General features: G+C 41.9%; 1 protein-coding gene across 1 annotated transcript in view; it reads left to right on the forward strand.

Moving 5' to 3' along the window:
* Window positions 1–3,761, forward strand: part of SMOX (spermine oxidase) — a 61,098-nt gene extending 57,337 nt beyond the window's left edge. The window contains exon 7 of the mRNA XM_089653355.1: window positions 3,289–3,761. Within this exon, the coding sequence (XP_089509481.1) occupies window positions 3,289–3,426 (138 nt within the window). The 3' untranslated portion in view covers window positions 3,427–3,761. The remainder of the gene's footprint in view (window positions 1–3,288) is intronic.
* The last annotated feature ends 10,370 nt before the right edge of the window (window positions 3,762–14,131 follow it).

The following is a 14,131-nucleotide window of genomic DNA, read 5'->3' on the forward strand; positions in this document are numbered from 1 at the left end:
AAATAGTTTGAACTCAACTTTCCTACAGACTAAAACACTGTTTTGAATTATTTTTGCCAAAGAAATTTAGCAGAATACATATCGGTCTAAATTTATGAAGAACAGTTATTTGCATACAGAAACAAATGTGTTTTTTGCCTTTTCGTTAATTTAGCAAAAAATTAAAACCGCAGTGGTGATTTAATACCACCAAAAAAAAAGCTCTAGTGTGAACAAAATGCTAAAAATGTAGTTTGAATGACAATTGTGCGGTCATGCAACACTGTACCCAAAGTGTCAGAGCGCTGAAAGATGAAAATTTGGCCTGGGCAGGAAGGGGGTGAAAGTGCACAGTACTGAAGTGGTTAATTGTATTATACTTTCCAGCACACATGCGTCAAAGGACTTTGCCTGGCCTTCGGGTCCTGGCTGAGCCTTTCGGTGCCTATGTACATGCACAATACATTTGCCACGTGTGTGCACAGATGGGGAACGCATGCATGGGAAACCCCATGTGTATTCAGACGGTCAGGAAAACTGCACGTGCAGCTGTGTCATGAGCGTGCTTGCACAGGGGATACGTGGAACACCTGGGCACTATGGCCCATACATGGATGTATGCTGTATTCATGCATGTGTGAACAAGGCTTAAGGGTCATTATATTAAATGACCTTTAAAATTCTAAAAGTTAAACTCTTAAAAGTGCTGTGCTCATGAAAACACAATATAATGAAGAAAATACTAGAATCCAGTCCACTGTATACAAAAAAATTAAATATATAAAAGTCCGCCATTCAGTGAAGCGTGAGAACAAATTATTTGAGATATATATCTCTCTATCTCTCTCAGGAAGGAAGGGCAGTTCTTCACATTTATAGACATCACACCACAGTGTTCATCCACTGCATGCTCATTAGAACATGCTTACCTGAGCAAATTGACCCTCTCTATTTAATAGTCCTAATATTTGTATACAGGAGATCCTCCATGGTAAGGTGTAGTACTCGTCACATATAGATCTCTATAGATCACCCTCCAATTCTCCAAAATGTTCCAAAAGAAAAAATGTTCCAAAAAGAAAACCAAGAGTGCCACATGGTGTGAAACCATATGGATAAGTTTTTATTAAAAAGCCAAAATATTCACAAGTATGGACATGTAGTTCGTATATAAAATAAAGGCAGTCCTGGGGATCAAATGATCCACTTCTTTACTCCCCAAGATGCATGATGACATCACAAACTTGGCTTACCCTACGCGTTTCATCATAAATGGTCTTCTGGTGCAAGGTAGCCATATTTAGTCACCATGCAGCATTTATCAAGAATGGTCACAGGGAAGCCAGAAGTGAGGCAAAAACCCCTAAATATCCGAGTCTCGCTTGGAGATGAACAGGGAATCTAGCGTCTCAAGATGGCAAATCAAACCGTTAAATCAATGTATAGCCCAAGAAGGCCACACACTGAACTGAGCCATCTAGTGGTCAAAAAAGAGGAGACAGAAGAAACTGTTCAAAACTGAATACTTCTGTTCATGCACAAGTCTAGTTGGGACTGGTTTATCCCTAGCCAAAACCTATTTTTTGTTTCGGATACAGTAGGAAATCGTTAAAACATCTGTCGGTATTTTTTATTTTTTTCTGTCCCTGGCAGGTTTCCTTTCACTTTCTGTCCTATTGCCACAACAGGAAGTAAGAGTTATTCTCCAAAGTGAGGGGAAATCCTACCTTTAAACAGGTGTCCCCATTGGAATATTTCCCCTCGCCTCCTGTTCTGGTGCCAACTGTAATACTTTTGCTGTCCCACCACTCTATCTCGCTGACGGTAATCACCAGGACAACTAGGGTGCCTTTCTCCACCATGTATACAGACCACAGTATAACCTGACAGGGGTTCTAATCCCAGCTCTCCAAAAACGTCAAACTCCTCCAAAACTACAGAAAAAATATATTCCGTATTTTTCGCTCCATAAGACTCACCTGACCATAAGACGCACCTAGGTTTTAGAGGCGAAAAACAAGAAAAAAAAATATTCTGAACCAATGGAGTGCTGACACAGTACAGGGGATGACCAGAGACTGCGGACACAGTGCAGGAGATGACCAGAGACTGCGGACACAGTGCAGGAGGTGACCAGAGACTGCGGACACAGTGCAGGAGGTGACCAGAGACTGCGGACACAGTGCAGGAGGTGACCAGAGACTGCGGACACAGTGCAGGAGGTGACCAGAGACTGCGGACACAGTGCAGGAGATGACCAGAGACTGCGGACACAGTGCAGGAGGTGACCAGAGACTGCGGACACAGTGCAGGAGGTGACCAGAGACTGCGGACACAGTGCAGGAGATGACCAGAGACTGCGGACACAGTGCAGGGGATGACCAGGGACTGCGGACACAGTGCAGGGGATGACCAGAGACTGCGGACACAGTGCAGGGGATGACCAGAGACTGCGGACACAGTGCAGGGGATGACCAGAGACTGCGGACACAGTGCAGGGGATGACCAGAGACTGCGGACACAGTGCAGGGGATGACCAGAGACTGCGGACACAGTGCAGGGGATGACCAGAGACTGCGGACACAGTGCAGGGGATGACCAGAGACTGCGGACACAGTGCAGGGGATGACCAGAGACTGCGGACACAGTGCAGGGGATGACCAGAGACTGCGGACACAGTGCAGGGGATGACCAGAGACTGCGGACACAGTGCAGGGGATGACCAGAGACTGCTGACCTTTGGGGAGGGAGGGGGAGCGGGTACCTGAATTTGACAGGTACCCGCTCCCACTTCCGCGGAGTTGTCCTTCCCTCATCTTCCCGGGCCGGCTTCTGTGACAGCCGGGTGCCCACTGCGCATGCGCGAGAAGCGCTGCGCTTTGTGAATGGCCCGGCGCCTTCTGGGACCTGTCATGTGTCCCAGAAGACACCGGATCATTCACAAAGCACAGCGCATGCGCAGTGGGCACCCGGCTGTCGCAGAAGCCAGCGCGGGAAGACTGTGCAGTGCTGGAGCGAGGAACAGGTAAGGCCCTGCAGGAGAGAACAGCTGAGCGGCCGGCCCGGTATTCTGACATGGTGGCAGAAATACCGGACCGGCCGCTTTATATTCGCTCCATAAGACGCACTGACATTTTCCCCCCTTTTTTGGGGGGAAAAAAGTGCGTCTTATGGAGCGAAAAATACGGTACTTATCTAGTTTTTTATATTATATTTTTATTTAAGTTTTTATTTAGTTTTTTATTATAATAATTCTATTTTATATTCTAATACCGGTACTGATATGATGACGCCTAAACTTTTCTCCAGCCCATGCAGGTGATGTTTTCTGGAGAGGCCACCCATCGAAAGTATTACTCCACCACCCACGGTGCTTTGCTCTCTGGCCAGAGGGAGGCGGCCCACCTTGCCGAAATGTACCAAGATCTCCTGCCATGCAAAAACTGAGCGAGCTCCAGTGATTAAAGAACCACGTCACTTGTGACTCCTGCCAGTGTGTGTTTTTATCTTTGTCATTTCCTTCTTTTTTTTTTTAATCTAGATAGTAGAAGAATTTTTATCTTTGTAAGAAAAATCCTAACCGTTTTACATCACGAGAGGTCTGTAGCAGAATCATGTACTGTATTGTTAACGGGGGAAGGTGCTCCGCAGTCCTTTTCATGTTTTTTGTTGGTTACTGTATGCACACTTGGTGCCTTTTTTTGAATTCTTTTTCTCTGTATTGTAAGTGCCTTCTATGACAAATACTACAAAAACATTCAATAAAAGAATATCAGGTCGAACAGCTGTGTGCCTCTCCGCGACATAAGGCTGTGTTTGTTTGCCATGTCTCCTTTTTAGCTGTATAGGTATTGATTAGACTTTTTACAGATTTTTTTTTTTTTTTTTCTTGTATACCAATGTACTTGCCATTGACGTAACGTAGATAGATCTGGTTAATGTGTGTTCATGTGCTACTGGTCTTAAGTCTTGTTCTAAGTGTTGTGTGTGATTTTATATATTTACAAAGGGCAGCTATATTTGCTCATTATGTATGCATGCTATGCTTACTAATCTCTAGTGGCTCCGGTCATATGGGGTAGCCATTGTATGTCTTCATAGCATCCTTGACTTGTACAGTCAGCGGTTGAATGATCCTAGATCTTAGTTGAAAAATCTATATTGTTCCTTGGGGATATTAAATGGCACCATGAGTGTCCACATAGGGCTTCAACATACATGAAAGCCTCCTGTTTATTCCTCCGTTTTATAGTAGAATGTCCATGTTGTGGACGTGCTATAGGGCCAAAAGCACGTGGACAACCTACAACTTGAGTTCAGGTGTTTCCAGTGATTTGATACTGATAATACAGCATAGAAAGGCATTTTAGACCAGTGTTTAATGGAACCCTAGGGTTCCTTCAGAGATTGCTAGAGGTTCCTTGAGCAATATGCGATTTCTGCCTCTCAGATGAGTAACCACTGACACCATTGATCTTTTAGCTATTTGTAAGGGGGGGATTATTCCCATTGACCAAAAATTCAAAACATTCTTCCCATTGACCATCGTACTGATTTACTGTGAGCTGTAAATATATTTACCCAGCAGGGGTTCCCTGGAGACAAAAAGTTATATCAAGGGTTCCTCCATGTTAGAATTGTTGTGAATGGCTGTTGTAGACAATAGTGGGCTTCTGACTTGTAACAGTTTGGGGAAGGTCCTTTTTCTGTTCCAGCTTGACACTGCCTCTGTGTACAAAACCAGCTCCATAGAGACAGTTTGGTGGATTTGGCTTGGAGGAACTTAAGTGGCCTTCAGAGCCCCGACCTCAACCCTACTTGAACAACTTTTGTGTTGAGGTGGGTCACCAGTTGTGAGTCAAGTCTTCTCATCCAACACCTGAACGGCCACAAATTGGGATGGGATTTCCAGCAAGCTCCCTATAGATGTTGATGGTCAGGTGTATGGGCCATATAGTTTAGATTTTTACCACGAGTATAAACCACCATATACTCGTTGGAGGGCTTATCTAATGTGATCACTGCAGTTCAACATGATTGCAAGCTGATTTCATGGCCTAATCTATAGGCGTGCATTGCTGGGAATGTCTATAAACATGGATCAGAAATGATCATGGCACAGGAAATGTCATCACATGAAAATAATATTTAGGTGAATAATACAAAAACTACAAATACAGCAAAGCTTGCCTTTTTGTGCTGCCACTGCCATAGTCTTTGAAAAAAAAACAGTGACTGATTTGAAGTTCTAGCAAGGTGGACCATGTCTAGGAATATCATTGCAGTTTTCAAGGGTGACCACCGTAAACTGTAACCTTTTAAAATTCTAAAAATTAGTCAAAGGAAGATATGAAGAGGTTTCAGCTGCAAAAGTGAAAATGCATTTTACGGCCTCATGTACACTGTTTTGTGTTTTTTTTTTTTGTTAAATGTTTCTAGGGGCATCTGGCATATTTCTCCCCCCCCTGTGAGAAGACCTCTAAAAGCTGATTGGAGGGAAGTAACATACCTCCCTTCCACACAGCTTACAGCAACAGAGCTGAGGTCAATCTGCTGGAGGTCCCTCCCCCTGCCACCATTTTTCTCAGTGTCAGAAAAATTTGTCAGAAGTGATTCATGCTGATTTGCAGAGGAATGCAGCAGCAGACAGAAATGACACTTAGTTCTCTTAACTGAGACAAGTACACACTAGAAGGATATGCTTTGTTCATATTTCATGTCTGAGGGTTACAACCACTTTAACGCGCAAGAACCGAAACGGCTCTAAAAGTGCAGATTTAGGCCAGCCATAGATGGATTGAATCCCAGACAGTTCAGCAGGGACTGAACAAAATTAAATGTAATATATTGCACCTTACCTGTTCTTTGACATTTGCTGAATATGTACTTGAAAAAAAGAAAACAAATGCAATCACATTGTCTAATACCTGTTGATCTTGTCAGAAATGCAGTGTCCTTCTCATCAATTAAACAAATCTCAAACCATTTTATCTTCCATCTAATTAATCTAGTGTAAACTACAAATACCCCCAATTCCTTTTTAAAGGGGATGAAGAGAGGACATATTTGTAGTCCAAATCAGTAGAGCAGCCTAGAGTGACAGTGCTGCTTCTCCAAAGATATAGTGGAGTGAGTATTGTCATCCTAGGTCAGGAAGTATTACTGGTAGAATTTCAAGGTAAAAATACTGGTAAGCTGTAATATATTCAATTTATATTTTTGGGTTTACATATGCTACATAAGTGCAGTCTACCTTGTGTGCTCTGAGAGCCATACTATCATGTGCCAAAGCACATAGACCACTAGTGTTATCAACATTCCCCATCAGAATCCCAGTGTTGTGTTTTGTGTTTTTTTTTATTTTTTTTTTGCCCCCCATTTGTATTTTTCATTCAAATAAACCAACTCAAAAGATGAGTCAAAAACAAATCTTCAGTTTCTCTGATTTTGCTCTTTTTCAAAATAAAATGACTTAAAATCTATCTGCTCCTGATATGATCTGTCTGATGTTGAGAATGTTGGTAAACTGCCGTAATTAGTTGAACACCTATTATTATTATTATTATTTATTTTTTTAGAGGTCTTTTGCAGTGCAGCGTTGCCTTGGGGTTCTTATCTCCTTATTTTATTTAAAAAAAAAAAAAACATTTGGCTGAATATGAGCAGATAATATTGCCCTGAAACACTTCAGAATTCATCCTGCTGCTTTTGTCAGTCACATCAATAAATACAAGAGAACCAGTTCCATTGGCAGCCATACATGTCCACGCCATGACACTACCACCACCATGCTTCACTGATGAGGAGGTATGCTTAGGATCATGAGCAGTTCCTTTCCTTCTCCATACTCTTCTCTTCCCATCACTCTGGTACAAGTTGATCTTGGTCTCATCTGTCCATAGGATGTTGTTCCAGAACTGTACCAAACTAAATCTAAAAAAGCCTTCAAACGCTAATCTGGCCTTCCTGTTTTTGAGGCTCACCAATGGTTTCCATCTTGTGGTGAACCCTCTGTATTCACACTGGTGAAGTCTTCTCTTGATTGTTGACTTTGACACACATACACCTACCTCCTGGAGAGTGTTCTTGATCTGGCCAACTGTTGTGAAGGGTGTTTTCTTCACCAGGGAAAGAATTCTTCGGTCATCCACCACAGTTGTTTTCCGTGGTCTTCTGGGTCTTTTGGTGTTGCTGAGCTCACCGGTGCGTTCCTTCTTTTTAAGAATGTTCCAAACAGTTGTTTTGGCCACGCCTAATGTTTTTGCTATCTCTCTGATGGGTTTGTTTTGTTTTTTCAGCGTAATGATGGCTTGCTTCACTGATAGTGAGAGCTCTTTGGATCTCATCTTGAGAGTTGACAGCAACAGATTCCAAATGCAAATAGCACACTTGAAATGAACTCTGGACCTTTTATCTGCTCATTGTAATAATGAGGGAATAACACACACCTGGCCATGGAACAGCTGAGAAGCCAATTGTCCCATTACTTTAGGTCCCTCAAGTGGGAGGCACATATGCGAACTGTTGTAATTCCTACACCGTTCACCTGATTTGGATGTAAATACCCTCAAACTAAAGCTGACAGTCTGCAGTTAAAGCACATCTTGTTCGTTTCATTTCAAATCCATTGTGGTGGTGTATAGAGCCAAAAATGTTAGAATTGTATCGATGTCCTAGTATTTATGGACCTGACTGTATAAGTAGTAGCTCGGTGTTAAAGCCCATGTCCATTCTGCTACATATTTGTATACAGCTGGTGGCAGCAATTTAATGCCCAGTTGAACCTTTTAATTTTAATAGGGCAGGGGGGGTTCAGTTACCGTGGCCTAAAAAGTAAAGTTTTTTTTTTTAAATATATTGTTTTATGTTCTAACACTATATCAAGTTGCTCTGTACTGGCCGTACACTGGAGATCCAGAATGCTCTTCTCTGACACACCCAGAAATATGCTTTGATCACCACTGCTGCTCCAAGCTACATGAGGTTGTTGATTGGAGGAATGTGCAGGGGGTGTGTCGCATCGAGAACCAGACTGCTGCACTTGGATCTCAAGGGTACCTTCTAGCACAGGCTGGCTTAGTATAGCAGTAAAGCACTAGAACTTTTAATCATTTAAAAAACAACCTTTTTAAGAAAGCCTGACCAAATTCAACTGTTTTTAAAATGTAAAGGTTCAATTGGGTTTAAAAAAAAAAAAAAAAAAAGTTTATTAAAGTATTTCTCACAAAAAAATACTAGAATTGTAATTTTCTTGTAGGTATGGGAGAATTTCACTGAAGTGGTGCACTCAGGTCTTTTAGCATTAAAGAAATGACTGGCATGAATAGCTATTGTGTGACCTGGTCAGATGTTTATCATCCATTATGAAGGATAATGGCTTTTATAGCATACTAACAGCTTTACTTCTACAGTATAAGACAAATAGAGCAAGTTTGCAGATATCACCCCATTGTCTTTTTTTTTTTTCTCCCCCCCTCTTTTGAGAGCTGCCCTCCATAGTTTGGTTGGATTTGCTCCCATCTGCATTAGGCCCTGCATGTGATCTCCCAGATCTTTGCCCTTGGCATGTGAGGCGTTACATAAAATAAGCACTTCTAGTATCCCTGTGGAGTTGCGCACTTTTAAGACCTTTGATTGGCCACACAGGGTTATATCAGATTCTCTCCTAGCAGAGCTGTCAGAGTGCTTGACATTTCCAGCCAGGTTTTCATTGTGTTTGACACCTGCAAACTGATTTAAAGAGAAACTATAATGGGTTTTTTCATTCATTTCTTTTCAGGTTTTGAGGGGTTTTTTTTTCTCTTCTGCTGCTACTCTTCTACATAAAGTATTTTTTTTAGAAATGCATAACAAAGGATTTCCAAAGCACTATGGAGTGGAACAAACACAGAACTATTTTTGCATTTCCTTTTCTCTGGTACAAAGTCAAAATCCCTGACTTGCTTTAGACTCATTGGGCTTTTTCAGTGAGGATAAAAATTAAAATAGCTGAATATTTGAAAGGGCCCCTAGAGCTCCATCTGCTGGCTGATTTTTAAAAATTCTGGTCATGACTATGTGAGCCCATAGGATTTGTATCACGCACATAGGTTGCAGTGCACCGCAATGTGCAACCACTATGGCAGGGGTATCCAAACTATGGCCCTCCAGGTGTTGAGGAACTGCAAGTACCATGAGGCCTTGCAAGACTCTGACATCCACAGGCAAGACACCCAGAGGCATGATGGGACTTGTAGTACTTCAACAGCTGGAGGGCCATAGTTTGGACATCCCTGCACTATGGGTTGTGCTACAAAAATTGTGCATGTCCATTTTTTTTTTTTTCTATCCATAGTGCTGTGTTGGCAGCCTATCCATAGGATGTAATACATGTCACCAAACTGCAATGGATTGGAAAGGTGTAAATGAAACAACCACTCTACATTCCATTCAAGGCATATCCTATATACGGTGTAACCAAATTACGTATGGTTCCTGTCATCCATCAACCATGTGTGTGGAGCAACAAAACTCCTTTTGTAATTTTCTAACAGAGTGATAGACTCTTCCTCTTCTTTTTAGAAAGGTGACTGTGCCATGAATTTAGTGACATTCCATTAGGTTAAACCTAAAGAATATTTGTAGTAAACATGCTTTTTTTTTTTTTTAAAACTCTTCGCTTATAATTAGCATGCAAAGTATTTCAAAATTGAAATTGATTTCTTGAATTTTGCTACCCCTGGGAGTGCTAAGCAGAAATCTTAATGAAGAAATGTCTGGACTGTAGCTTTGTATGTATATGTCTCTTCAGTTGTATTCAGCACCTGCCACTTCTGTGGTTCAGCTCTCTGGGCACCTTGACTGATGTTCTTGAAAGCCTTTTTCCACATAATTTTTTGGCAAATGCTTATGAAGTAGGTTGCCAGGTCTTTCCTTAACCCTCTCAAATTGCTTGGGATTAGATAATACATACTAGGGCCAATTTAGACACGAGCCAATTGACCTACCAAGGAAAGTGGAGTACCCTCACACAAAAAAAAGAGAAAACTTTATGCAGATAGGTTTCTGAACAAAGTACTCCTTTGCTGCCAGACATATGTGCTAACCACTAAGTCAATGTGCTGCCCACAACTAGCTATAGCAAGCATTTAATAGGCATTCTCTGGGCATCTAGCAAGCTTTGGTAAGCATTTACTAAGCTCTAAGACACGATTTGGCCAATCTCAAAAATGCTTAGAAAATACTAGTATTCTTCAGACTAGAGTTTAAAAAAAAATGTGACTGTGTAACTTATGACCAAGTCTCTACTATGAATTTCTTTGAAAAGGCTCACAGAGGATGTAAAGTGGTTGTAAAGGCTGAAGGTTGGTAAAAAAAAACCACCTGTGTGCAGCAGTGTCCTCAGCCCCCTCAATACTTACCCGAGCCTCATTGTGATCCAGCCTCGGCTGTTCCGGGTCTCTGCCACCTTATTGGCTGAGACAGCAAGCGGGAGCCATTGGTTCCAAAGAGAGAGAGAGAGGGGGTGGAGCCATGCCCCAGCTCCGTGTGTGAATGGACACACAGAGCAGAGGGTGCCCCCATACCAAGAGACTTGTGGTGGGGGCACCCAACAGGAGGGAGAGGCCAGGAGCCTGCAAGGGACCTGAGAAGAGGAGGATCTGGGCTGCTTTATGCAAAATCACTGCACATAGCAGGTAAGTATAGGCATTTTTGTTATTTTACGGAACAAAAACCCTTTAGAATCACTTTAATGTTTCCTAAGTTAAAGCCGATCTCTGGCCACATGATAAAACAGTAATGCTTGGGGTTGGATGCTAGCCTGTTGACCAAGGCAAGTATAGCCAGCCATAGAACCCTGTTTAAGGAAATGATAGATTGGTGGGGGGAGGGCTATCATATATTCTGTGCCACCACCACTACGGTTGCAACTTTAGCAGAAGAGCAGAGCCACCATAGGCAGAGTGAACCACCATTTAAAAAAATGGTCTTCTGTGTCCTCAGAAAATTCTGCTTACATACAAAGAAAATAACTGGAAGAAATAGAAAGTTACCCTCTTGGTATTTCAGAATAAAGTATTACTGTCCCTTGAACAAATCAAGGCAGGCTCTGCATGCATTGGCATTGATGTGGAAAATGTCTTCAATCTGCATGAATGATTTTTTTTAATCCATTGTGAAAGATGGCATTTTTAGTTGTTATACTGTAACCTGCCTACAAGAAATAAAGTGGCCGTGTGCATTAAATATTAATATTGCTTTAAAATGTCAGCTGTGTATGAATGATTTAACACCTAATTAAAAAAAAAATCCAGCTTTATCTTTAAAGTGACCCAGTCTGTCTGTCAAAAATACCTAAACAACGCCTCCCTACAATAGAGGGGCTCTTATACTCACTTCAGTAGCAGCCTGTATATCCTATCAATCTTCTGTTCCAGCTGTATCCTCCGTAAGTCTCTTTGACATTTGACAATTCCATGAGTGTGGGATGTCTGTGTCCTTACTGTAGGCCATAACTCCAACCCAGGTGCCACTTCATGGCCCAGCAGTAACGTAGGGGTTGGAGGATGGAACCATGGCGCATGGTGGTGGACACAATCGACACTCCTGGAAATTCTAAATAATAAACAGTCTGACATAGGCTGGTACAGACGTAAGGTAAGCGACATGGGCCATCAGAAAATTCTGACCATCTGAAATTGCTAGCTGCCTGGCTGTCTCTTTTTCTGGGTCACAGAACCAGGCAGGCAGCTAGTGAAGTCTGGACTGCACAATTGTTCTGGGTCATTAACGTCATATTGAAACCAGGTCAGTGTGACAACCAGGTCATACACATTTTCATGGAATATCAACAAGACTTGCAGTGAAATAAATCTATGCATGGCCAGTTTTAGAGGTGACCCCTGCTGCCATTAAAAATAACATGGAAATTTGCTTTTGCTAGACTTCAATGGAACTGCCCAGGTTCAATTTGCCGAGGGTTCTGTAAATACTGTTTAAAATTTGAAGAACCCAAAGCTGGCAGCAATTATTAGAATATCATGCCCATTTATAGGGCTAATAGCCAAGGTAAGAAAAAAAAAAGTCATGGGAAACTTAGCACTGCCATTCGGGACATGAATGAACAGTGTGTACATGCTTTTTTATATAGCAGTAATAGCCCTTGTTGCATCAAATCAAAAATGAACCTAAAAAAAACCAATAGCATAAATGTGTCATAAATGCTCTTCAGAATCCCCTAAAAAGCCAGGGAAATTTGCTAAACAGGATGGTTTGCTTTGAGGATTGCCAATTTCTTTGGACTTCAAACATTCATTCCAAATAAACTTAAGGCCATTTTATGACTTGTTTGGATGGGCAAATGCAATGTGTTTTTAGGTGCATTTTCCATGCTTTTGAGATCAGCTTGAGATGTTTTTGAGTTCCATCTGGCCTCCTTCATAGAGGCATTAGACTTGCAGTTCACCTTCTTCTAACCTGCAATTGGCATCCTTCTATGCTGCAATCCACTTTGGCACTACCGTCAACTCTTATGGAGGGAAAAGCATTTCTAAAGAAAACAAAAGTATTCAAACTCTCCCTTTCAAATGAGGAGAAAGTAAACATCATATGATAGTTCCAAGTCAGATCAATTCCAAGGCAATTTTAATTTTTTGGAGTAGTCAAACTCAGAAACAGTGAGATGGTGTTGAACTTTCAATGGTAATTCTGAAGAAAATCAAGGTAATACTTAGATAGTTAAGTCTAAAGACACATCCAAACTGTAGTCATTGAGTGTATGATGGCAACCGCAGCAGTACATCACTGACACGTCATCAGAAGTGTGTTTATTGGCCTTGAGGAAAATGGCCAGTATGAGGTAGGCTCAGTGGCAAGACCATCTGTGGAAGCCGGCTGTTAGAAGGCAGTGGCCATGGGCCCCCACTGATAGGCACTGTTTACTTGGTTTGTTGAATCACCTATGCTACTTTATGTATGTAGTCATCCTTTAAATCATTATTATCAAGTTTCCCCACTCACCAACTGGTCCAAAGGAAACCAGAACAAAACCCACAGGGTACCATAACCCAATTCTGCCCTAATGGGGGTGGGGGGTCATTTATTTGTGACCCTGCAGAAGCAGTCTAATCAATTTCCTCAATCAAAATATCCCCATATTATCTTCTTGCAATAGAAGTGACATATAGATTGGCCCCTGGACTGACTTTTGCCCAGGCCCAACAGAAGTTTTTCACTTGTTCCATCTTATAGCACATCCATATTCTGTGCTTTCTGCCATTAAACAGTTCCATCCGTTCAGTTCTCCAGCCTATTTGTGGGGAAGATTTGAAGCTTTAAATGTTTCTATTTTTAATCCTGGTGCTAGCGGGTTTTAGGGTTATTTTGTGAACTGACAGCGGCAGATTATACTACAATTATGTTATTGCTCTGTTTCATAATAACAGTGTTTTCAGTTTTCCTAAAATAGAATCGTCTGTATAAACTGGCAAATGACCCTGTAGCACTGGAATATTACTATGACATATCCATAAAACCGTCTAGGTTTAAACTAACTTCTAATTTTACAAAAACAAAGAACGCCACAAATCACTGGTTATATGTAAGGTGACCGCATGATATCACCCCAGCGCTATTTTCAAAATCAGTGAAAGGAAAGGGAAAATTCATTTTTTAGTCTCCAGCCTCTAACAGCCATAGGTCTCTGGAAGAGTTATCTATTGTCTTTAAAGCAAACCTGTCATATAAATTAAAATGAACCTACCATCCTCTGCTAGGGACCTCTGAGGTCTCCTACCATTCCAATTTCTGCTGCCATCAAAATCTTGGTCTTTCCATGTATAGTGTAACACCTGAAGGTGGCCGCTGTAATTCAACCAGTTTGTTCCCATGATTAGTACAGAGGCAGCCAGGCACACAGCTACATTTCAATCATACTGGCTCAATGATTCGTCTAGAACAGTGTTTCTTAACCTTCTTCCAGTCAAGGCACCCTTTAACCTCTTCATGCCGGCCGCACACAAATGTGCGGCCTCCCGGCGTCTGGGCCTAGAGGCTGAGCGGCCGCACATTTGTGTTCAGGTAAGAAAAAAACATATGTGCTGAGAGCGTGCGCCCTGCGTGCTCCAAGCACACATGTCTGCTACTCACGGAAAGGTCCCGGTCTGCTCTTTCG

This window comes from Staurois parvus, unplaced genomic scaffold (assembly GCF_062004578.1).
Source record: "Staurois parvus isolate SC_StPar_1 unplaced genomic scaffold, SC_StPar_1.0 ptg000708l, whole genome shotgun sequence".
In the NCBI taxonomy this organism is placed as follows: Eukaryota; Metazoa; Chordata; class Amphibia; order Anura; family Ranidae; genus Staurois; species Staurois parvus.